Below are 25,437 nucleotides of genomic sequence, written 5' to 3' on the forward strand. Positions count from 1 at the left end.
AAGGGCCTTTTTAAGCCCAGCTATGCATCCCAAATCTCTGGCAAGTTGATAAGTGTAAGCAGGGGCTTGGGAGGGGAAACCTTTACAAGCAGGGGCCTGGGAAATTAACAATTTACAGGCTGCCTGTGTCCATTAGAGACATAGGTGTCAAACCAGGGATGAACTTGCTGTTCTCCATCCACTTGTCCAAGTTACACTTCAATCGGATTAGGGAGGAACTCTGCTTCACATGAATGGAGAGCTTGTTCCAGACACTGGGTAGTATGTCTGACTCTCTTTTCAGCAGTGCCAGATAATTGACAAGTGTGATCTCTTCCCAGCTCATAAATTACATGAGGATTCTCAGGAAGTCTGTAGAACTAGTCTTTACCCTGTGGTAGAAAAAAAAAAAACTAAATGAAGCCTGCTAAATTTCCAGAGTTAGTTCTGTGAAATGATGCCCATACATAGAAACTGCAATTGTTTTCAAAGAATCTAAACTTGAATAGTCCTTAGTAAAAAAAAAAACACTTGGTCTTACAGGGCTACGATAATAGCGATGACATTTAATTGTTTATCCCAAGTGCCTCAAAATGAACAAAAATATGGTGCGACTGTCTAGTAACACTTGCAGGCCCAGGATTAATAAGTATGTAAACTTTATAGCATTATTGTAAACCATTCCAGTTTGCTACTTCTCTTGTATGAAAACCACACATTCTCCTTATTCCTTCTTTTCTGGTGTGATGGTTGCAAGAATCTTTTTTTTAGCCCTTCCTTCCATATATATATATATATATATATATATATATATATATATATATATATATATATATATATATATATATATTGTGTGTGTGTGTGTGTGCGCGCGAGTGTGTTTCCCTGTATCTCTTAAGGTGAGCATCCAAGGAGTAATTCAGCACTTGACCCTACTACTTCATCACATTTTTGGCCATTGCTAAGTAAGTATCCTGTTTTTTTACAAGCTTTCTTGTATCACCAGCATAACATGTTCCCTCAGTGTCAAATGCTGCAGCCACCTTCTGTCTCACAGCTGTATGCTTGACTAAGGACAGTAGTGCTTTCTCTAATTTTTATGCAGTAACATATTTTTTTTAGATGATTTTACTAGGTTTAGTCCTTAATGCCAGTACCCTTTCACTAAAACTAAAATATTACTTTTTAAAGCATTGTAAAATATAAAGTGGTTTTACATTTGTACAACTTGGGAATGACCCCAGAAAGCATCTTAAGCCCAATACCATCACTGGAAGTTTAAATCCCACCATTTCTTGGTGACTAACCTTATTTCTTGGGTGACAAATTCTCTTGGGTGACGAATTCTCTGGTGCACAAGTTCATCCTCTTTCTACTTAATGCTCCATAAATAGTCTTTGAGACACTCTGTAGTAAGGATGCCTTTTTTTCAGTGGGGCAAGCCTCAGTGTGACAGTGTTTCCCAACTATTTTCTCTGATAATGGGAAGGGATGGGCATCAGTCTGTAGATGTGCTTGTTTGCAGATGTCCTTGGCTTCCTCTTTGCTTTACTTCTAGTTCTCTTTGATTGAGGTTTATTCAGAAAGCCATACTTTTCAAGGCCAAAGTTATCGGCATAGCCTCTTCATTTCCAGTCAGATGTGGTTCCACCCCTTTCATCCTTGGCTACTGCAGAAACGGTTATATCTTTGTCCTTCCAACATATTGTTGCTTCTCCCATCAGGTAGATCTTATCTAGACTTTTGTAGTTTCTAATCTTGACAACATAGTTTCTCCAGTTCCGTTGATAGCTACTAATCTAGATTAAATGTCTACTGTTCTGTTTAAAAAAGCTAAAGACCTTCTCCTGGAAGACACAAGAGTAAGTGGACTCCTATTTTGTCATTCGTCAGGGGTAGAGGACCCTTTTTTATTTCTTTTCCCTACAGTTTGTGATAGGTGCACATGCATCATTTGAGTGTAATCACATCCTTGGAACAGCAAGATATAAGTGCAGTCAGAAGGAATATATAAAATTTTTATGTTTTCTCACCTTGGAGTATTTCCTCTGTGCTGAGATAAATTATCTTGGAGGATGTAGCAGAGCTGCTGGTGGACTCTGTCCTCATGTCAGAGAGAGTGCAGTGAGGTGAAGCCCTGTGAAGCTGTGTAACATTGATTCTCAAAGTCTAATTTTCAAACTTCCCCACCTTACTGTTCAGTTCTCACACTTCCATTAGGGAAGAATTCTGAATAGCCTTTCTGAAATGTCTTGATTCTGGCTTCAGTTTTTTTTTTTCTAGCAAAGATCATTTAGTTACCATTTCTAATTTTATTCCAGAACTTTGTTCTTTCTTTGCATCAATTAAAGTCTGTAAAGCTTTCTTACATTGTACTTTCCAGAGTACTTCCCCGTTCATAGTTTCATAGGTAGTTAATAGGCATGAGGTCCAGGTATCCATTGATGAGCTCAAGGAAATTCAACAAATGTATCAGAGCTCTCTTTAGTTAATTGACTTTAACAGTGTCTCACAGTAGGTAATGGAGGCCGAGGGAATCGAACTTTGGACAACATGAAGTAACTCCTAACCTTTAATACTGTACAGTAATTGCCAAGCCCAGTTCCTTGTTCGCACTTTTTATATTGTACTCCAAAAATGAAATGTATTCTTTTTTTTTTCCCTTTCAGTCCACTGTCTCTGCACTCTCTCTGTTAGAGCTTTTTGTTTAGTATTACACGGCGACATTGAGATAATTATAGAAATTCCTCTTTTATGCCAATGGTAGCTACAGAAAGTTATTTAAGCTAACCCAAAAACAGTTGGCATGGAATATACAGGCATGTGTATGGATCTGTATATGTATGTGTATATATGTAGGTGTGTATGTGTATATGTGTATGTGTGTGTGTGTGTATATATATATATATATATATATATATATATATATATGTATGTGTGTGTACACGGAGCATCTCAACTGATGGGGCCAATTCTTTTCACAGATAATCAACCGTTCTTTTCTTTATTTTCTTTGCAGATATCAAATTGGGTCAAAAGGTTTCTGAGCTCACAGTTTCTAGGTAGTTAACTGAGTGAATTGAGTATTATAAATAACATGGTTAAGGCTGTGCCTTTAGTTTAAAGCACATGCCCTACTAACACTATAGCAGTCTGCTGCTTTGTTCTGCAAATCATCCTTAGCTGACAAGTGTGGTTGTAGCCTGCTCTTCTGTTATTTTGCAAGATGCAAGAAAATTGGATGTGATTTTTAGGGTCTACTTTATTAACTCGAATGTTCAAAAGTTCGAATGCATAAAGATCGACACACATGCATCAAACTCTTAAACGGTCGAAAGTTAATAAAGAAAATAAATACACAGAAAAAAAACAAGATTTAGGCAGGGGGGCAAGCCCCCCTGCACCCCCACACCCCCTGCTACTTAAATATACCAACTCCGAGATCGCACTACATTGAAATAAATGGAAATCTCCACCTACGGAAATTTCCGTTTACAGTTTTCGACGGCTTGCACTTTCGATGCATATGGTTTGATCCATATGTATAAACGATTTTACACTTTCACGTAAATAAAGTAGACCCGATTTTTAAGGCCGGGGGTTTGTTTGTGGCTATTTTTGTCTGTTTATAAGTTAACCAAGCTAATGACCACTTGGGCCTTTACAAACCTAGCCATGCACCCGAAGACATTTGGGTCACGATTTAACATGGGCATCTGTATGGGGGTACATGTTAGGGCGGTAACCAAGTATTGTAGGGGGTGTTAGGATAACACTTTTTTATCGCTGGCCTGTGTCCATAAGGGACATGGGAGCCTGACTGAGTGTAATGTGATGTGTACCCAGGAGGCTGACTTCCAAAGAAGATTTGCCAAGAACTTTGTCCTGCAAGTTAGACAGTGGGGTCTTATTTTATCAAATACCAGTTGCATACTTTCTGTAATCAGAAGGTGCATCCCCTCTGCCAGCTTGGATGGACTAGGATGATGCAGTTCTATGACCCAGGCAACCTGATTTCAAATAGTAGCTTAGATGCATGTTGTTGCTGGTATGGGGAAAGGAAGGAATGACACTTATCTGCTAGTTTGCCTCTCTGGTGGGCAAGGCCAAGATAGATGTCTAACTGTTTGTTCCTGTGGTAGATTTCCCAGATGGAGGAACAAAACCACCTGGGAGTGTTGAGTTGTAGTGGGGTAAAGCAGACGGATTAATTCACCTGGAGAAGTGAATAACATGCCCTCACAGTTATGCCCATTGTACGCTGAGCTTTGAGGCACTGCAGGACATGAGTAGTAGTGTTAGATACCCAAAGTGTAAAAACAAACCACCCCAGTGGCTGCATTAATGATGGCTCCTCTTGACTGACCATTGTTGTCTGGTGTTGGGGGAGACCATTTATTGTGAGTGGCTGATGAACAGCAGGGTCAAAATACTGAAAAAAACAAAGTCATACTCTATCGTACTGTTTGTCTTTCACCATCTTTGCATCTTGTCTGAGGAGTTTCCTTTCCTTTGTACCTCTATTTTCTTCTCCTCAGTGTTCAGCTATGTGACTGAAGGTATGGAAAGAAGGGCACATATGGTACATGACAGAAGGGGTGATTTCCTGATAACTTTAAAACATTTTACATTCATCCTCAGTCCTGCTGGTTTTAAAGAATGGGGTATTCTTTTAAAGTTATAGTAAGTACATATATGGATTATTTGAGCAGTATGAATCTTTTTGCCTCATATTTTGGTCTGTTCCCCATAAAATGTAAGGTTTTCAAGCACATCATTTTGGATTGAAGTTGCTAAATAACATACATTTCAATTTCAGACTTCATATCCTTCCGAAAATTCATGCTAACACAAGTCCTGGTGTTCTAGCAACTTTCAGAGTTTATAAGAGCAATATTAAACATGTCTCTCTCTTCTGGGCCTTCGTCCCCACCATTATTTTAGTCTTTGTTCAGATTTCTTGCACTAAAAGTTTGAGTGATGTGCATAGCTTTCACATATGTGGATTAGAGCCCTTTCTGCAGGAAACATCCTATCCTCCATCCATCCACAACCCCTTTTCCCATTTTTACAGATGGGGTTGGAGTGTCTCTTCAACAGTGACAATCGGCTAGAGACAAGGCTCACACTGTTGAGGGACTAGCCCTGTCGGAGTTGTTCTTCTATACCACACACTTGCATGTACACTCACACCTATGGCCAATTAGAGTGTCCAGTCCACCTGTTGCATTTCTTTGGAATGTGGTAGGAAACCAGAGCATCCGGAGGAAAGTAACACGAACACAAGGAGGGCATGTAGACTCCTAACAGAAGGCAACCAGGCTAGAATAGAACTGGAGAACATCTTGCTGTGAGGCAACAATGCTATCTGTTGTGCCACTGCCACCGTATAGGCATCCCCATTCTCCTGCATTGTTTTATCTTTTGTTTGGCCCAGAAGTGGTAGCAGTGGTAGCAGCCTCTAAAAATTAGATGTGCTGTCTGGTCGTAGTGCTTGTGACAAGACCTTGTCCCTAAAGATAACACTTTGTTCATAGATTAATGATGGTGAGTGCACTTAACTTTTCATTTTTGTGTTGCACTGCGCCATTTGTTCGAAAGTAAGTTTGACCATTGCTGTTTTTCAGAAGCCTGTGTATAGTGCACATGTTAGCAGGAGGGTGAAATGTGATGGTAGGTCAATAATACAGTGCCTGGAATGTAGCGGTTAACACTCCAAAATCTTGAAGACAAGTTTAAGTACATTTCTGACATCAGAAAAATACAGCAAGCTTTTTGTTAAGCATCACTCACAGCTTAGCTGTTACTGCACTAGCCAGTGGATATCAGTGGCTTCCACAGAAAACTGGTAGGAGGCACAAATGACTTTAAAAGCTGTTTGCGTGACAGCAGCACGTTTCAACTTTCCAAGCTGTAAAAGACTAATCAATCCTACACTTGTTTTTCTGTCACTTTTGTAGTACATGGAAGGAGGTAAAGCTCTGTTTCCTACAAAGAATATGCTCATATCACACCAGTCTTAACCCATTTGTTGTTTTCTACAGATTTCCAGATTTGCCTCTCCTTGACATCCATGTCTCGAACATTTAGTAAACTAGTTGTGTTCAGAAACACAGCCGTAGTCTTCTCTATAGAAGGTTTTTAAAAAAGAAAATTGAATTTGATATTTTCAGTGTTTAGCAGTTTTTCTGCCAGAGTCGCAGTATATATATGACATGTTACATTTCTGCTTAGAAGAAGCAGTATTCCCCTTTGAAAATTTTATTGTCTTGGAATTTTGTATGGAAAATTGGATAGAAATAATTTTTCTGCCTGGCTATTTTGTTGAAAATGTTTGTCCCTGTTTGTATTAAAAGCAGCTTTTTTTTTTTTTCACAGACGAAATTGTAAGGGGAATCCAAATTGCTTGGTTGGGATTGGCGAGCATATTTGGCTGGGAGAAATAGATGAAAACAGTTTCCATAATATTGATGACCCTAATTTCGAGCGTAGAAAAAAGGTGAGTAAACAGATGTTCTTCGTGTTTCACTCTTGCAGTCTTTACATTTGGGTTATCTGCTTGCGGTAGCCCTCAGTCGGCCTGATTAACAAAGTCTTAGGTCCTACGTCGGTTGCTGTCTTTCCTTCCGTGACGTCAGGTCGTCAGGGGTATAAAACATGCAGCTGAAGTCATTACATCAGTGTTTCTTGCCGTGCGGTGCCCAAAGCAAAAGCAGTTCGCAAGTGCCGGTCGGCCAACTCCTGAAATTTACGTTTTCGAGTTTCAAAACCGAAGTCCTCAACTAAAAGCTAAGTACCCTGTTGGGGAAACTTTTCCTTGCTCTAAACCGATGTCAGTAAAAGCAAATAATTACATTTCTTGTGGAAAGCAAATACCTCATAAAGATTTTCATTCGTACTGTATTCCTTGCCTAGGCCCTGACCATGATGTACCTCACTGCCGGTTTTGTACCTTGTTTAAACCACAAACTCTCCATCATCGATATATTTGCACTTTCTAAATTTTTTGGTGCTCAGTTCAATTATCGTGATATGTCTTCTGTAAGCCATCCGACTACTGACATTCAAAAAAAACCGCAAAGATAAAGACAGAGGCCGCCCAGTTCGCCGGTACTCAGTGAGGCACTTTTGCAGCCCCTGATACCCGCTACTTCAGATTCGCAGGCCTCTACTGAGACCCATTCAGAGTCCGGTATGCCGCGAGATGCTTCAACTGTGGAACCTGCGGATGTCTCTACCTTGGATGGGTCCGGAGCCACTGTGCAGGCACTGGCTTCTGAGGGTGTGTTCAGGCCTACTGACTTGCATATTAAACTGGCGCCATCTTCTTCTTCAAGGCCTAAAACTCGAACCATGCCTAGAAAACTGACGGCCAGACCGCATGGTCAGATAAGAATGATTGAAGACCTTATTACTTTAATCAGGGGAAGCCAACCTGCCCCCTCTAAGAGACCTAGGACTGAGTTTGCTTATGATACTTCTGACCAGGATTCTGATGCGGAGGACTCCATTCCCTCTGCTTCCCCCCAGAGAATTTCTCTTTTGGTGAAACCTTGCATACTCTTAGGGAGCTTTTTCATTGGGAAAGCCAGGATTTCTCTGATTCTAAAAAGAGGCTTAGGGATTTCTTACTCCTGCCCCAGCACAGGCCTTTAGCTATACCTCCTGTACTGGACATTGTTGATCATGATGCCTTTTCGGAATCTAGCATGGCCCCTGACTCTTTACCTCCTGCTTCCAGAAAACCTGATAGATATTACAGGGTTCCTGACTCTCACAAGTTCCTTTTCAAAACTTCTACTGCGGATCCTGAAACCATTTCACAGGGGCCCAAGGGCATTAAAGCTACTACTGCCAAAAATCCTACCCCCTCTGATAGAGACTCCAGGGCACTGGATAGATGGGGTAAGAAGGTATACACTTCTGCAACTTTGGCCATTAGGGCCTTGAATTGCCAGTTTCATATGTTAAAGTATCCCCTGCATATTATTGGATTGCTTAAACAGAAAATTATGTTGATTCCTGATTGTGCTGAAAATAAGGATTTACAAGATTTTATGCATTCTGCTGAACAAGTTGGTAAACATACATTGCAATGTAGTTTTGATTCACTAAAGGCATCTTGCAGGGCTGCGGTAACTGGGTCTGTACTTAGAAGGCATGCTTTGCTTAAGGAGCAATCCTTGCCAGATCATGTTAAAGCAAAATTACTGGATGCTCCCTTAAATCAGGGCCACCTGTTTGGCAGCAAGGCAGAAGAAGTTCTTAAAAAGATAGAGGAAAAAGCTAAATCTATGCAAACTGTTAGACTTTTTTACATGTACAACCTCCCAGGATTTAGTAGGCATTGGGCTTCTAAGAATTGGTCCTTTCCTGCCTCTTCCAGACCTTCTCAGTCCAAACCCAGATCCAGCAGAACACCCAGGCTTCAGTCCTAGGGGACACACAGGACAAAGCAGTGGGGGGCCTCCACTTCCAAATATGGGAGTAATAAAACCCCCCCTATGGTAAACTGTCTCGATGACTTATTTTTAAAACTTCCAAGCACTTCTCGACTGACTGCCCCCTTTGGGGGGAACGATTGCACTTCATGCAAAGAACTGGGGACTCATTACCCAGGACAAATGGGTTTTAAATATAGTGTCCCAGTGATGCAGATTTCACTTCCACACGTCACCAACTCCAAGCGGTTGGCCGAATCTACCTCCAAAGCAATGGGCAGAGGCCCAAAAGCAAGTACTCTCTCTCTTAAGCATAGGGTCTATTCAGTCGGTACCAGAAGAGAAAAAGGGACAAGGTTTCTACTCGAGTTTTTTTTTCCTGGTACCCAGAAAAGACAATTCATGGCGTCCTATCCTGGACCTGCCTACTCTAAACACCTTTTTGGTGATTCCAAAATTCAAGATGCTGACTCTTCACCAGTTGCTTCCTATGCTAAGCAAAGGTGCCTGGTTGGCAGCACTAAATTTAAAGGAAGCATACCTGTGCATCCCAATCAGGGAATCTTGCAGAAGATACCTACGCTTCAAAGCAGCCTACATGCACTATCAGTTCTCTGCACTGCCCTTTGGCTTATCTACTGTGCCCAGGGTATTCACAAAGTGCCTAGCTCCAGTCATTACATTTTGCAGGCAAAGAAATATTCAAATATACCAATACCTGACGATCGTCTAACTCAGGCAGAAAACCAGGACATACTTTTGAATCATCTGGCTTTTGTACAGTGGGTGCTAACCTGTCTGGGGTACACCATAAATGAAAAGAAATCACACCTGGTACCCTGTCAACTAGTTATATTCCTGGGAGCAAGCTTGAATACAACTTCACAGATGGCTTTCCTCATGCCAGAGAAACAAATTCACTTGACAACCTACTTCAAACAAGTGGTCACAAAAACACTGCTATCTGCAAGGCAAATACTACAAGCCTTGGGGTTCATGGCCTCCTGCATTCTTCTAATTCCATATGCGAGACTGCATATGAGGAAACTACAATGGTATCTAAAAAGCCTATGGTGTCAACACTCTCAGGATCTAGAAGCAATGATTCCTATCATTCCTTGTCTACGCCTAGAGTTCCTTTGGTGGATAGAGGCCTGCCACCAAAACAAGGGGCTACCATTCACACTACCCCCTGCCACCCAAACCCTAACAGACGCATCAGACTATGCATGGGGGGGGGCTCCTGGCAGGAAGTGCATTCAGGGCAAATGGAACCCAATTCAAATGCATCTTCACATCAATCATAAAGAAATGTTAGCTGTACAGAATGCTCTGACAGCCTTAAAGGACCACATTCTTCCAGGACAATTAATGGTAAAGATGGACAACACCACTGTTATGTGGTACATAAACAAGCAGGGGGGGTACACATTCTTACCCCCTCTGCAGACTAGCCATGGCATTGTGAAACACAGCCTTGAGCTACCAAGTACATCTACAAGCTCAGTTCCTGCCAGGCAAAATAAATACACTGGCAGATGGACTAAGCAGAACCCTCATGGACCCACATGAGTGGAAACTGGAACCAAGGATTTTCAACATGTTGACAAGCAAATTGGGTAGCCCAGATATAGACCTGTTTGCCCCCCAGAACTATCAATTGGAAAAATTTTGCGCAAGGACTCCCCACAGACAAGCTTGGAAAGTGGATGTTCTGTCCTTCAGCTGGAAAAACCTATCAGTTTATGCCTTTCCTCCTCTGACTCTGCTCTCCAAAGTACTACTAAAGATCAAACAAGACAAACCAAGGATGATTGTGATGGCGTGGCCAAGCTGGTGCAAGCACTGGGTACCCCCTCTTGTGCAGTGTGTCATTGTTGGCCCCATGGCACCTGCCTCTGACTCCTACTCTGCTGTCTCAGCAGGAGAACCAGATTCTGCACCCTCAGCTTCAAACACTGAACCTAGCAGCCTGGCTAATTACCTAAGCTCTCCTTTACCATCCCTCAGCAAATCAATGATGGATGTTATTTTAGAGGCAAGGAGGCCTAGTACTAGAAACTCTTATGATGAAAAATGGAAAAGATTCTGTGCCTGGAATCAGTCTCAATGGATGAGCACAGCAGTGCCCAATTTACCTCCGATTCTACAATACTTGACTGAGATGCTTCATAAGGGCTTGTCCTTTTCCTCCATCAAAATTCATGCCTCAGCCATTTCAGCTCATTACAGCACAGAGCCTCCCCTCTTTTCTCACCCACTGCTCAAGCAGTTCCTCAGAGGGGCCAAAAATGTAAGGCCACCCAGGAGAGTTCCAACTCCAGTCTGGGACCTTAACTTTGTCTTGGAGAAACTCACTCTTCCTCTTTTCGAGCCAGCTGCTACTGCAGATTTAAAATTCCTTTCCTGGAAAACAGCTTCCCTTTTAGCCATCACTTCAGCAAGAAGGGTATCTGAATTACAGGCCCTTATGGCTGTGGAGCCTTTCATCATCTTTCATGTGGACAGGATGTCCTTCAGGACCAATCCCTCTTTCATGCCAAAGGTAGTATCCAGTGTGGCCTTTAATCAGTCCATTCATTTGCCTACCTTCTTTCCTGATCCACAGAACAAAGGGGGACGGATACTGCACTCCTTAGATGTGCACAGACAACTTAGATTCTACTTGGACAGGTCTAAACCTCAAAGGAAATCTGAACAACTGTTGGTGGCATTTGCTGCAGGGACAGAGGGGAAGGCTATTTCAAAGCTAACCATCTCCAAATGGATAGGCCATTGCATTAATTTCTGATATAAGCACCATGGAAAACCTATCCCACAGGGGATCAGATCCCACTCAACCAGGGCTGCATCTACCTCTACAGCCTTTCTCAGAGGCATACCTACCAGGGACATCCTAGAAGCTGCTACCTGGAGTTCTGTACATACTTTCACCAAGCATTACCATTTGCCAATTTTCTCTAAATCCAGAGCTGGCTTTGCCACTGCAGTTTTGCAGGGCCTTATAGCTGGTCCTATTGCTATCTAAATTCCTCCTCCCATCCTTAGCTTTGGGAATCTACCCAAATGTAATGACTGCAACAGTGAAACACGAAGAACATAGTACAGTTGTGTCCACTTACATAAATGTAGATGTTTGAGTGTATTCACTGTTGCAGTCCTGGTTACCCTCCCTCAAGCCCCCTGACTTCGTTTGGCTATACCTCTTTTCTCCTTTTCAATGCTTAAAAGCTTTTTGGTGTATTTGTTTTTTTGTTTGAGGTATAACCTTGTATATTTATAGATTGAATTGCTTCCCATTAGGGGGGCACCTGACATCTGGGGCAAGAAAAACTGATGTAATGACGTCGGCTGCATGTTTTATACCCCTGAAGACCTGACATCACAGAAGAAGAGACAGCAACCGACGTAGGACTCAAAACTTTGTTAATCAGGCTGACTAAGAGCTACTGCAAGCAGATAACCCAAATGTAATGACTGCAACAGTAAATACACTCTAACATCTACATTTATGGTAAGTGTACACAACTGTACTTTCTGTGTATTACGAATATCTTATTTACTAGATTTGCTTATTGGAGTAGAGCACTGATCTAAGCGAGTCTGTTTCATGCTCAGTCTGATAACTATGAACAGTGTTATAAATAATGGTACCAAAGCATTCGGAAAAGGTTTCCATCAGTTGAAGATAATTTGCAATGTTAATAAAGTAACAATCTCTTGTCATTGAGTAGGGTCTAGAAAAGTCATAATGCATGAAGAGTGAGGAAAACGAAATTTGTCAGTGGTGAATTTATCTCTGTTGTCATTATGGAACTTAATTCTTTGCACTGCCTTTTCACTGTACCGAATGATAAATAAATTTAAAGTTGCTGTACATGAGGGTTAGACCTGATAAACTTTGCTTTGTTTAAATGTAAGTAAACCATGCAGACCTGTTTTCATTCCAACACATTTATTTTTTACACATTAATAATAGCATAATAGTATGACCAACAGCTCGGCTGTTGGGGGGAATGGACTTTCCGTACACATATAACATGCTACAATATGACAAACCTTATATTTATCAAGCTGGATTATCTCTCCTGTTCTGTTTCTTACAAAATAATGTTCAAATTAAATAACCTGTATATTCAGCAAACTAGTAGAAGGGTCACTAACACATTATTTTATAGCTGTGTCTGAAGGTTTGGGTATTGAGACTGTGTCTGAAGGTTTGGGTATTGAGAGCTGGCATTTGACCAGACTGGAAATTTAGGATGACATCCTGGACACTTGGTCTGTCCAATCAAATGTGGTCTTAGGTTTGTGGTGCACAGAGATAAAACCAGGCCTGTCACCAGACATCTTAAAATTAGCTACTGACTCTGGTCCTGAAGGAGCTTATAAGGGAGGTCTGAATTGAGTGACTGAGGAAGACTTCCCATCCTGTAGGGATCAAGGTGGTTAAGTCTGCTGCAGTGTTGGCACCTACTGGAGAGTAGTACATCGAGTGCATTGCATGAGCTGGAGAAACGTACTTGTCTCTGCCAGGCTATATTTTTGCTGCAGCATTTGTGGGACATGTTCAGGAATGCATTTGAGCATAGAAGAAGATGCAGGAGGTCTGTACATGACAATGGGGGACAGGTCAGACCCAGTACATTGGAGAAAGCCTTCATTGCTGCTTTAATGACTGCTTGTTTATTCATTGATGGAAAGTAATGGCATGGTCAAATCAGTGGCTTGAGGGTTGTCAAGTACAATGGACAGAAAGAGCTAACAAAAAGTGAATTTACTTAATGAGGACTTGGGTGCTGGAGGTTTTCCCACTTAGTGAGATTTTCCCCTGGCTTCCACTGACGTAGTCCTTACAGCCACCATGGACAGGGGGTTAGACACGTCCCCTGCAGCTGTTGAGTGCCCTTGGAAAGTAGGGGAGAGCTAGTCTTGTCAGTCTTGAGAAAATGGGCTGGGAATAAGCACTTTGCCTAGCTTGAATGCTTTGCTTATCTTTTTGTAGGATTTTTCTGTCAAAATAGGGTCTGCTGCTTCAACAGTCCTGTCAAAAAGAAGCAAAAACTTGGACATGTTTTTCTTCGGTCTCTGTCCCTTTGGACAGGAGTGATTTATTGGACTTTGCTCGGGGTTGAGCTGTTTCTGGTAAAAGCAAAAGAGATTCTTCACTTTCTGAAGAGATTCAGTTTTTGTAACACAAAATGGTTGGGAAAGGACCCATTCTATTTTGTTTCTTTTGATTTCTGATTCATATTCTGAGGGGAGTGTGGCTTCAGCCAGTCCCTTTAAAGGATTTGCTTTCTCTGAAACTTTCCAGAATGAGTCTGTTGATGTGCACCATATTGATCACTGCTGCAGTAGCCTTAGCTATGTTGGGTTATATCCTGCCAAGGATATAACAGCTGGACAGCTTCCAAAGCTTCAGAGCACCTTCCACACACCTAGTCTGTTAGGCAACTTGAGCAGAGCTGGCTGAAAGACGAGTTCTGGGTGACATGCCTTTTAAAGCTTTACTGCTGCTGCTGAGACTGTTCTCTAAGGCTTTCGAGGATTAGCTGTCTGCTTGGTGCTGTTCCTTTGCCAGCCAGATAAGTTATCTTTGGAGAAAACCTTCCATTTTTTAAATATTGTTTGTATCTTATCACTTTCCTGTTCAGGAAGGTTATTTTGAAGCTAGGACGTTTGTATTTTATTGGACTGTCATGAGACTATATCGTATTTAAATGGGAGAACTGTTTTTCCTGTCAGTTTAAAAGCTGTTTATAGATACTGAAAAACATTTATTTTCTGTGGAAGATTGATTGCTGTTCAATTTTGGGGCTAGCAGAGTGGTTTAAAGTGCTTTTTTACTGTGTTTTTCTGTGAAAAAGGTGACTTTTAAAGAAGTAGCTTTTACCTGCATTTAATTGTCCCTGGGAAAGCAGCATCATTTTTGGCATGACTATGGAACAAACTATCGATTCCATAGTCTGCCCCTCTTCCAGCCACAAAAAGAAAAAGTTAAGCAAACAGCCTTTGTTAAAACAAGGCCAGCAATTTACCTCGGCTGCAGGTGGATGACTGTGGTGTGGCCATTTCTTTACCCCGGATCCCTCTGGTGTAGCACCTACAGCCACTATGGACTGGAGGTTCAGACTGAGAGGAGAGCTCAGTTTCTGATTCTTCCTGTGGTAGGGCTCTGTTTCTCTCAGGTTATTGCTGGAATATGCCAGTGTTTTCAGTGGGAGAACACTTAGGTTTTTCAGTCCGTCATAAAATATTATATATTGTTAAAGTTGAATTTCCAGAACCTACATCCTTTCCTCCTGCTCTGTCCGCTTTAGAGGATGCATGTGTTACTGTCTACAGTTTTTGTCATAGTCAACCAGCTGCCCCTAAAAATGCAGATAGTAGTGTAAAAGCTGTTCAGTCTTAATGTTTTTATACACTATTCCCAAACCTGACCCAGCAACTGTAGCTTTAGGTGATGCCAGTGCTGCTAAACACTTAATTCCAGTCCTACTCTTTCTGAAAAGGATAGGAAAATTATTGAAAAGTATGGGAAAAAGTGTTTACTTCTGTGACTTTGAACTGTTAGGCTCATATGTTAAAGTTTGTTCTGACTAATTGTGAAAGGGTGAGAAATGTTTTGTCTGCAGTTTCTTCTTGCAAGGAGAATCTGCTTTAAATTTAGTTTATTTCTGTTGCACAGGTCACGGCTCATTGTTTACAGTGTGTCCATGACCCTGATACTTCTTCCAGGGCTGAGGAAGTTTGCATACCTGCATTCTCAGTATCTCCCAGGTGATGATAATGAGATTTTAAATTCCCCTTTGGATAGAGATTTAGTTTTTGGCCCCTCTGCTGTAGAGGTGATCAAAAGTGTGATGAAAAGGGTGAGCTGAGCCAGGGAATCCTCAAGATTTTTCAGCCCTCCTTTTCCATCTAAGGGATTCTTTTAACTCTTCATCCAGTTTCTGCAAAATGCAGAATAAACAGTCACAGCAAAATACAGATAAAATGAATTTAAGAAGGGGCAAAGGGTTCCAAAAAGAAGCATCGAACCATACAAAATCAAAGACAGTCTAAGAAATCTGAATTAATATTTGAGACCTTGTGATCGCCTCCCACCCTGACCCCTTTTTCTTCCAGGAAGTCTGAATCTGCATTTTTGTCCTTGGCAACAGATATCTTGAGAATTGATTTGTCTGAAGCTCATTCATCAAGGTTACAGATGGCAGTGGGGGTGGGAGGAGTCCTCCTTTTCCAAGGGGTCATTCCTCATCCTTCAGATCATTTCCTGCACTTCTTCATTGCATGGTATCTTGAGGAGTGATAGAAACCAGTTCTGTATCTTTCTTTCCTAAACCTTCAAATTATGTCTTATCAAAACTTGTTACCTCCTCTTCCTCTTTCAAGTTTTCTGGTAACACTAGACCTAAAATATGCTTCTGGGGGGGTGTCCTCCTTTTCCAAGGGGTCATTCCTCATCCTTCAGATCATTTCCTGCACTTCTTCATTACATGGTATCTTGGGGAGTGATAGAAACCAGTTCTGTATCTTTCTTTCCTAAACCTTCAAATTATGTCATATCAAAACTTGTTACCTCCTCTTCCTCTTTCAAGTTTTCTGGTAACACTAGACCTAAAATATGCTTCTAGTTCAGATGTGTATTAAGGTTTTGTGTGTCTGGATCACATTTTCAGTTCTCTACTTTACTGTTTGGGCTATCCAGTGCTGTGTACCAAGAGAGTTCACAAAGTATCTAGCTCCATTTGTATCTCATTGTAGGCTACAGGGTAACATCAGTAATGCATTTGTCAACAGAAAGTGCTTCAGTAGGTTTCCTTCTTCTATTTCCTGCTTGATCCCCAGTTTGAAGTTCACAGTAATTCTGGCATCATGGCATTTAACACAATTCTTAATATGACAGCAGTATGACTATATCACTGTTTCAGGTAAGATGCTATTTCTTGTCAGTGAACCAAGCGATTAATGTCACCTAACAAATACAAGTAAGATGGAAATGAGTTTGGTATTTATGGAGAGCTTCACACAGTTTCCTTAAGTGTCATTCAATTCCAGCAAAAGGAAGACATTTCCTTCAACCTTTACTGCATGACGATAGTAGGAAGGCAGACACACACACTGACTGGGTGGGTTGAAGCAGGAATAACAGACTGGAAGCCTACCCTAATTCAATTAATTCCTTCCGACCTTTAGCAAAAAATCGCTCATCTTCTCCCAAAAAAAACAAAACAAAAAAAAACAGCCCTTCCAGCCTGCTTTGTGTGATGAGTTGGTTTTATCAGAGCCAATATTATGGTGCTTATAACTATGTACATAGCTGGACATAAAAAGAAACATTGGTACAGTTTTTGGTGCTTGTGTCTCTGCGCGCATGTCTAGGCGTGTGCGTGCACGCACACATATGCATGTCAAATGCTGAAGCTCGCACTTTTACATAACCAAAATGTCTTCTGTTATGCTTTTCATCATAACATGCAGTCTCAGATAAAAGCACAGATACCATACCCATACATCAATTTTGTTAATGGTGTTTTGATAACAAAAAGGTTGTGAACCATTACTTTCAATTGTACAACTGCACTGCTCATAGAAAACAAGCAAATTAAAAAACACTAAGCCATCTCTAAACTGTAGTTGTGTTATCAATCTACTATAACTACAGACACTAGAGTGTACTCATAACTTCAAAGATCTCTAAACACTGGTAAAGCCAGTCATCATTCGAGAGCTCAGACTCTTCCCCCACTTCAGATATTCCATCACCAATCGGCGATCTCACCCCCCCCCCCCCCACATAACATACTATGGGTAACAAGATCAAATTGTGTCCCTCACGTCTCTCTTTTCAGTACAGTGTGAAACACAGAGGTGTCTCACTTTCTGGAAAAAGAGTGTTGATCAAGTGTACAAGGAAGGAAGGGGTCCCCCCACTCTGAAGATCCAAGGCTCTAAAGAGGGAATGGAGAGAGGGAAACAGAATTGCAATGACTACACAAAACATCTGCTATTATGTAGAGTTGGGTAACACAAATTTCTTAAGATGAATCACTCCTGCAGTCATCAGGAAAGAGTCCAAAAGCTTGGCATTATGGTGCTTGGCACACCCGTGGACACGGCAGGCTAAATACCTTTCAGGATTGCAGAAGTAAACCATACCACAACCCTCAATGTATCTAGCCTTTAGTGTCTAGAGAAGGTGTGGACAGAGGAACATGCTACATCTTCTAAGATATCTTTAGCAGAAACTCCTTTTGCAAACAGGCTATGACAGTAGCAGTGTCTCTGGTAAAATAAGACTTACATACACTAGTGACTGTTCATGTTTAGACAACTTGTTTATCTTAACTCAAACTTTGAAAAAAGACTCTGCAATCTCTTTCCCTTGGGTAAGAGATCTTTTGGACAAGCTGGGACTCTTAAGAGAACATTCAGAAGTCTTTCTTGACTACTTCACTCACTGTTGTGTTCCTGGGATGTCAACCAGATGCCTCAGTTAAGAGCTTTTCTTCCCCAGGAAAATAAATTAGGTCTATATGTAGATGTATTTTTAAGGTTTTCCACAGGCATTTTGGTCACTGGGAGGGAGTACCTCAGGATTTTGGGTCTCGTGGCTTGTATGATTGTAATGATGCACCTAGGAAGATTCCACATGAGAAAAATATGGTGGTATCTGAAGTTTCTGTGTTCCCAGCATTAACAATCCCTGTAATGGGTTTGTCATTAGAGAAACCATTCGAAGGAGACAACAGATGGCCTTAAATTCAGGTCTTTCCTTCTTCCTCCCTTTTCCAAAGCAGTCACCACAGATGCCTTGGACTTTGCTTGGGGATAACATTCAGGAGAGACAAAAGTATGGGGTTGTGTGGGACACCAAGGACAGACACAAGCACATAAATATCCGAAATGTTTGCCCTGATCAAGGCACTCGCTCATCTGAATCATCTTTTGTCCCAGGGACCTCTCTAAGTTGTTACAGGCAGTAGTCCTGTGGTACATCAACAAATGGGGGAACCAGATTGTACCCACTTTGTAGACTTGCCATGTAAGCTTGGGGTATAGCTTCACAGCACAATCTCACTCTACCAGCATCCTGTATTCTGTCAGAGCAAAATTGTGTGGCAGACAAGCTGGGCAGGACTAGGGCAGAGTCTCACAAGTGGAAACTAGATCGGGGGGGGGGGGTCTTCTAAAATTTGATCAGACTGTAGGGAGTTACTCAAATAGACCTGTTTGCCTCCTGTCTGAACAGTGAACTGACAAGATTCTTCTGCAGGACTTCATGCTAGAAGGCCTGGAAGACAGATGCCTTTTCTTTGAACAGGAATGTTCCTGTATGCTTTTCTACCCTTTCCACTAATATCCAGGTAGTTCTGAAGATTAAGAATTCCCCAAGATCCTTGTGGTGACTCCATTTTTGACCCAGGCAACCGTGGCTCTCCCTTCTTTTAGCAATAGCCAGGGGCAATTAACACAAGCTTCATCACAGACTGAATCTACTTGCACTATAGAACAGGGGTGTTTTATACTTTCAAGCATTGGTCAACTTCAGTTTGCTGCCTGGATGATAGATTCCTTTTAGGCAGCTGTTTACTAAGAATGTGCATCAGGTACTAATGGAGGTATGAAAGCCCTGGTGTTACAGAATCATACATTTGCAAATGGCAAAGGTTTTCTAGTTGGTGCTAACAACAACATAACCAGCACCCATTCAGGACTAGTTCTCTTGTTTTACAATATTTGTGAGTTACTATCCTGTGGCTATTTTTAATCCTCTGTTAAGGTTCATTTATTGCCATTTCAGCATGTCTGCTCATGGAGCCTCCTTTTTCAGTGCATTCTCATGTCAAAATGAACCTATGAAATGTTTTTGAAAGGGGTTTGCATAAAAGGCATCCAAGAAAACTGGTGGCTCCTCTTTGAGATTTTAATTTTTTGTCAGAGAATTAAATGCTTGACTCAATTTGAGGCAGCTAACCTTGCTCACTATAGATTCTTAACATGGAAAACAGTTTTACGAATTGCTGTGACCTCTGCAAGAAGAGCATTATGGTTAATTTGTTGAGTCAGTCTCATTTTCCACAGGGACAGGGTTTCTTTGAGAACTAATCCTTCTTTAATGCCTAAAGTGGTATCCGAGTTTACTGCTTCTCGTTTTCTTTCTCGAAAACAGAAATGAGGGAGAAAGGATACTTTATACCTTGGATGTCAACAGATAACTCGGGCACTGTCTTGGTAGAACTAAACCTTTCTGATCTTCGGTTCCATTGTTCATTTCTTGTGAATGAACCTGTGTCAAAATAGGCTATTTCAAAATGGTTGTCTATGGCTTTTACATTTTGTTATACTCACCACAGCAAAACTTTTCCAGACAGTGTCAAGGCCCACTCTACCAGGGCCTTGGCTTCATCTGTGGCTTTTCAGAAAGGATTGGATTCTGAAAGTATTGTGGAAGCTGCAACATTGTCCTCTGTACATTCTTTTACAAAGCACTACAAACATGTTTGCTTCTGTAGCTCTAGATCAGACTTTGCAAGGGCCAGGGGCTCCTGGACTTTAATCCTTCCACATTCCATATTTAGTAAGCTGGAGTAATCTACCCATATAGCTAAGGCTACTGCAGTAGTGATTGCTATGATGAACATAGTACAGTTGTAAGTAACCAAAAGTAATGCACCCAGTAGCCTTCAAGGAAAACTCCACTTTATTGGTATCAAACACAAGCAAAATCCATTAGTTGTTAAGCGCTTTCATCATAGACAGTGACTTCATCAGAACAAGGATAATTCACATGCTTGAAGAGGTCTATATATATACCTAAAAAATTAGCACATATTAAACTAATGAATTAGGTTAAATCAATCAGTTAAGAAAAAACTTGCTTAAAAACACACACTCCAATATAAAATAAATACTAAATTCTCAAGTATGAAAGTCTATGTATATGCATGCACAACTCTTGTGAAACATAGTATATGAAAATGCATAGTTTTAAAATAATTTTTTGTTTTGTATTTAAAATGTATAAAAGAATGTATGTATAGAAATATAAACATTTTTCATGCCTAAAAAAATAAAGGAATACTTTTAAAAAAAGTTTAAAAATACTTGTGAATTTTAGTAGACAGGAAATGCACAATGATTATAAAGTCGTCCTATTTAATCTGAGGTCCCAATCCTTAATTTGGATTCTGTCCTTTAGGGCTGGTAATATGGAAACATTATCATTTAGTCCTGGGGGAAGTTGGCGGCAAGCCTAAGTTGCCAAATAAGTTCCTTTTTGCCCAATCTCCCCCCCTGGGTTCAATGGCAACTGTGTCTAATATACCAAACTTGAAGCGTTGGAAATTTGGACAGCTTAGTGAATGCCTGTACAATACATTAGTTTCCTTTTTATTTTTGAATTCATATAAATGTTCGTAAATCCTACATTTGAAAGATCTTTCTGACGTAGTATGCCAGACAGGTATCACACATTGCCGGATATACTAACGTCTGTGTTCTACAATTACCATTCCTAAAATTGATGTTAGTCCTTAATCTGTCGCTCAATGTAGTAACAGTTCCCCTAAAAATGAAAATACACTGGGAACAACTACCACAACTTGTAGTCCCTTTCCCATTCCCGTTTCCAATACAATTTTTTGTTTTCTCTACCAATTTCTTAAGATTCATTCCCACCTTGTTTATAAAAAAGGTTGGTCACCCAAAATTTGGTAAATATCCTGGTTGGTTCTAAAAATACTCCAATTTTTTTCGCATAATGGCTTTAATATTTTTAGATATAGTACTGTATTGTACTATACATGCTCTTGTAAATGCCCCAGACCCAGGATAGGATTGGGGACTACCTTCGGGTGGGTTTATAAACTGACTGCTCCCAAAAGGGGTTTCTATTTCCTACCCCATTCATCATACACTTCATCCAAAATTTAATTTATCATGTCTTTGGGATAGCCCCTTTGTAAAAACATGTTGGTCAAATTAACAAATTCTTTTTTGACATTGATGTGTTCAGAAGTCCTTCTAGCAATACGTATAGCCTGTCCTTTAACAATGCTTTTCTTTTGGGACAAGGGGTGATGACTGCTGAAATGCAAGTAAGAGTTGCAAAAAGTACTCTTACGAAAAACCTGAGATCTGAAGCCATGGTCGTCATGGGAAATTAATGTATCCAAAAATGGTAATTGTTCGTGACAGGAAAATGTAAACTTGAGGAAGGTAGTAGTTCCATTCAAATAATCAATAAATGCAGGAATATTGTCTTTGTCTCCCTTCCATAGAATAAAAATGTCGTCCAGGTATAGATTGTATAATAGTACATGTTCAGCCCGCCAAGTGCTATTGAAAACATGTTTAAGCTCCCATCCAAAAAGGACTAAATTGGCATACACTGGTGCACATACTGCTCCCATAGCCACCCCAGAAATTTGTTGGTAATATTGCCCTTCAAAATAGATGTAATTATAATCTAGAACCATAGACATTAATTCACATATAAGGGTGACCTCCTCATGAGTCAAACTGGAATCGAGAAATAATATATCCTCAAAATTCCATACCATCTTTCTTAGGGATACAGGTGAATAAATCCTTAATGTCTATGGTTAAGAAAATAAGATCTGGTCTCCATATTTCCTTACTAAGTTGTCCCAAGAAATCCCAGGAGTCTCTAACCAAATGTGGAACTTCTTCAACAATATGTTTAACCTGGTTTTCCACAAAACTGGACAAGTTATGGGTCTTGGACCCCTAGCAGACACTGTGAGTTGAAAGGGTGGGGAGCAAACACTCTTGTGCACCTTAGGTATGCCAAAAATCAAAGGATCCCTGGGGTGGGTGTTGGTCAAAAGATCATAGGTGTCCCGGTCAATACGTTGCTCCAGCAAAAATTCTAACAAAAAACTGTCAATACATTGGTATCCGATGTGTATCTGGTTAATGACACCTGTGTATAATTATCCTGATCAAATAACAAGTCCTGAATGATGTTGGTGTAATCAGTAGTATTAAAAATAACTATACCTCCCCCTTTGTCGGGGGGGGTCATAATTTGCACCGACCTGTCCTCTCTAATTTGGTTCAATAAAATCCTTTCTTTGGGGTTAAGATTGGAATAGAAATTTTTGTGTCCTGCCCAAAGTTTATACATATCCTCCTTAATGGCTGTCTCGAAGGTGTGTATAAGGGGGTGCAAAGATGGATTAAATATACTAGTTTTCCTAAGACCACCTTTGCCGTTATGAATAACCTCCTGGTTAGAAAACATGACCTGAAAATTCAATTTCCTAGTGTAAAAATGGATATCCAGGAGACCGTCAGCAATGTCCAGGATACTGGCAGGCACAAATTTAAAGCCCTTCAAAAAAAGTGTAAAATTTTCATTAGTAATAGGTCGGTTGGTATAATTATAAATGTTGAATCCTTCAGAAGTGTGAACACTGTTGTCATCTTCAATATTGGTGGGTATACTTAATAGTAATTCCTGCCTCTCCCCCTGTATGAGTTTTTCCTGGGACACTGACCCACATAATTGTGTCCATAATTCCTGCTTGCTATTCTTTCTGAGCGATGTAATGGGGGAAAATTCTGATTAACCATGCCTTCTTGTGTTCCCTCAAACTCTGGTTCCTCATTCACAAGTGTTTCATCGTTGAAAAATTGTTGTTCGTCTAATACACCAATATCATGTTTAACAAAAATGTTGTTAGTCGGATTGGCCTCCTTTAACTGATATTGTTTGATATCCCTGGACAATTTCCTACTTTTTTTATGGAATAACACATTGCATTTCTTCTCTACTCTAATACTTTTTGATAAAACAGTTCATATTGTTCAAATAACAAATCACTAATAATCTGTGCATTTAATACAGCCAATTCATTCTGCAATTCCACTTGCATTTTTTTCATGATAAACCAACACTTTTTGCAACAGTTCAAAACCCCACCCATTAAACATATTAGTAAAATCCTTGAAAATACAATTGTCATAGTAAATCTCAAATGGAAATTTGAAAACCCGTAAGCCTTGTGGTACCACTTTGGCTTTAATACATTCTCTAAAGTATTTAGACTCAAGCGGCAAGGTTTTATATTTAAACCATTTCTTTTCAAAGGTAAAAATATTATCTTTTAAAGATTTAAAGTGCATATTGTCAGCACTGACAGTGTTGCCTCGTACATCAGGTTTTTCTTTAGAAAAAGTGTAATTTTTATTAATAAGATAGTCAAATTTGGAGCAGGGATGCAAACCACCCTTCATTGTTGAAGCAGCTGTCCTAGCATGCTGATTCTCCGATATAACCGGAGACCTAGAAACATTGCCGGAATTGTTCCCCAATACAGGAAAAATGTTTACAGTACCTGTTTGCAGACAAGGTGCAGCTCCACCCTGTTCGTCTGTAATGTTAAAAACATCCCGCCCATGGTAAACAGCACCGTTACACTTTCGTTCATCCTGGCAGTTGGAATGATGCACCTGTGCCGTGGTGATGATGTCACGATGTTTTTTTACCAATTTGCGATCCAGGAAGATTTTCCATCACATTGTTGACTAGATTAGTCTGATTACTGTTAGCAAAGCCCAAGGAACAGGAATTAAAGGGCTCGGGAAGTTTATCACCTTTCCCAGTGTTTAGTAGTGAACTGTCCGAACATATAATTACTTTGTCCGAAATAATCGGACTGCTGTGGTTACCACCTCCAATGCTTTGTATAGTAAGCAAAGTCAGTAAGCTGTGAAAGCTCCCCTTTAAGCATTTGCACATCCTGTTTGAGCTCGTATAGCTCCACTGCCCGCCCTAAGTGTGTCCCCTCGAACAATGAGGCTTGTGTGGATCCACTGTCCAGCTCAGGAGTTGGAGGAGATTCCATGTGGCCAGGAACCAAAATACAAACTCACCAAATTATAAAAAGTTCCAGGTTGCACGAAAAATACTAGTAACCAAAAGTAATGCACCCAGTAGCCATCAAGGAAAACTCCACTTTATTGGAATCAAACACCAGCAAAATCCATTAGTTAAGCGCTTTCATCATAGACAATGACTTCATCAGAACAAGGATAATTCTCATGCTTGAAGAGGTCTATATAAACCTAAAAAATTAGCACATATTAAACTAATGAATTAGGTTAAATCAATCAAGAAAACACTTGCTTAAAAACACATACTCCAATATAAAATAAATACTAAATTCTCAAGTATGAAAGTCTGTGTATATGCATGCACACCTCTTATGAAACATAGTATATGAAAATGCATAGTTTTAAAAGAATTTTTTGTTTTGTATTTAAAATGTATAAAAGAACGTATGTATAGAAATATAAACATTTTTCATGCCTAAAAAAAATAAAGGAATACTTCCAAAAAAAGTTTAAAAATACTTGTGAATTTTAGTAGACAGGAAATGCACAATGATTATAAAGTAGTCTATTTAATCTGAGGTCCCAATCCTTAATTTGAATTCTGTCCTTTAGGGCTGGTAATATGGAAACGTTATAATTTAGTCCTGGGGGGGGAGTTGGCAGCAAGCCTAAGTTGCCAAATAAGTTCCTTTTTGCTAAGCTGATTCTTCCAATCCACCCCCCTGGGTTCAGTGTCAACTGTGTCTAATATACCAAACTTGAAGCCTTGGAAATTTGGACAGCTTAGTGAATGCCTGTACAATGCATTAGTTTCCTTTTTATTTTTGAATTCATATAAATGTTCGTAAATCCTACATTTGAAAGATCTTTCTGACGTAGTATGCCGGACAGGTATCACACATTGCCGGATATGCTAACGTCTGTGTTCTACAATTACCATTCCTAAAATTGATGTTCGTCCTTAATCTGTCACTCAATGTAGTAACAGTTCCCTTAAAAATGAAACTACACTGGGAACAACTACCACAACTTGTAGTCCCTTTCCCATTCCCGTTTCCAATACAATTATTTTGTTTTGTCTACCAATTTCTTAAGATTACATGTTCAAGTTCACATTTTTCTGTCACTAACAACAATTACCATTTTT

The 25,437-nt window shown here is 40.3% G+C and overlaps 1 protein-coding gene across 7 annotated transcripts in view; it reads left to right on the top strand.

The window, feature by feature from the left end:
• The window catches only part of USP48 (ubiquitin specific peptidase 48), a 3,461,715-nt gene that overhangs the window by 326,230 nt on the left and 3,110,048 nt on the right, over window positions 1–25,437 (top strand). For 6 of the 7 annotated variants that reach the window (XM_044063244.1, XM_044063240.1, XM_044063245.1 and 3 more), the window contains exon 2: window positions 6,358–6,478. In XM_044063244.1, coding sequence (XP_043919179.1) covers window positions 6,358–6,478 — 121 coding nt within the window. Of the gene's footprint in view, window positions 1–6,357; window positions 6,479–25,437 lie in introns of those variants that run through there. The other variant, XM_044063246.1, reaches the window with a different exon arrangement.

Source organism: Protopterus annectens, chromosome 2.part1 (assembly GCF_019279795.1).
Source record: "Protopterus annectens isolate FY-2018-M chromosome 2.part1, PAN1.0, whole genome shotgun sequence".
NCBI lineage: Eukaryota > Metazoa > Chordata > Ceratodontiformes > Protopteridae > Protopterus > Protopterus annectens.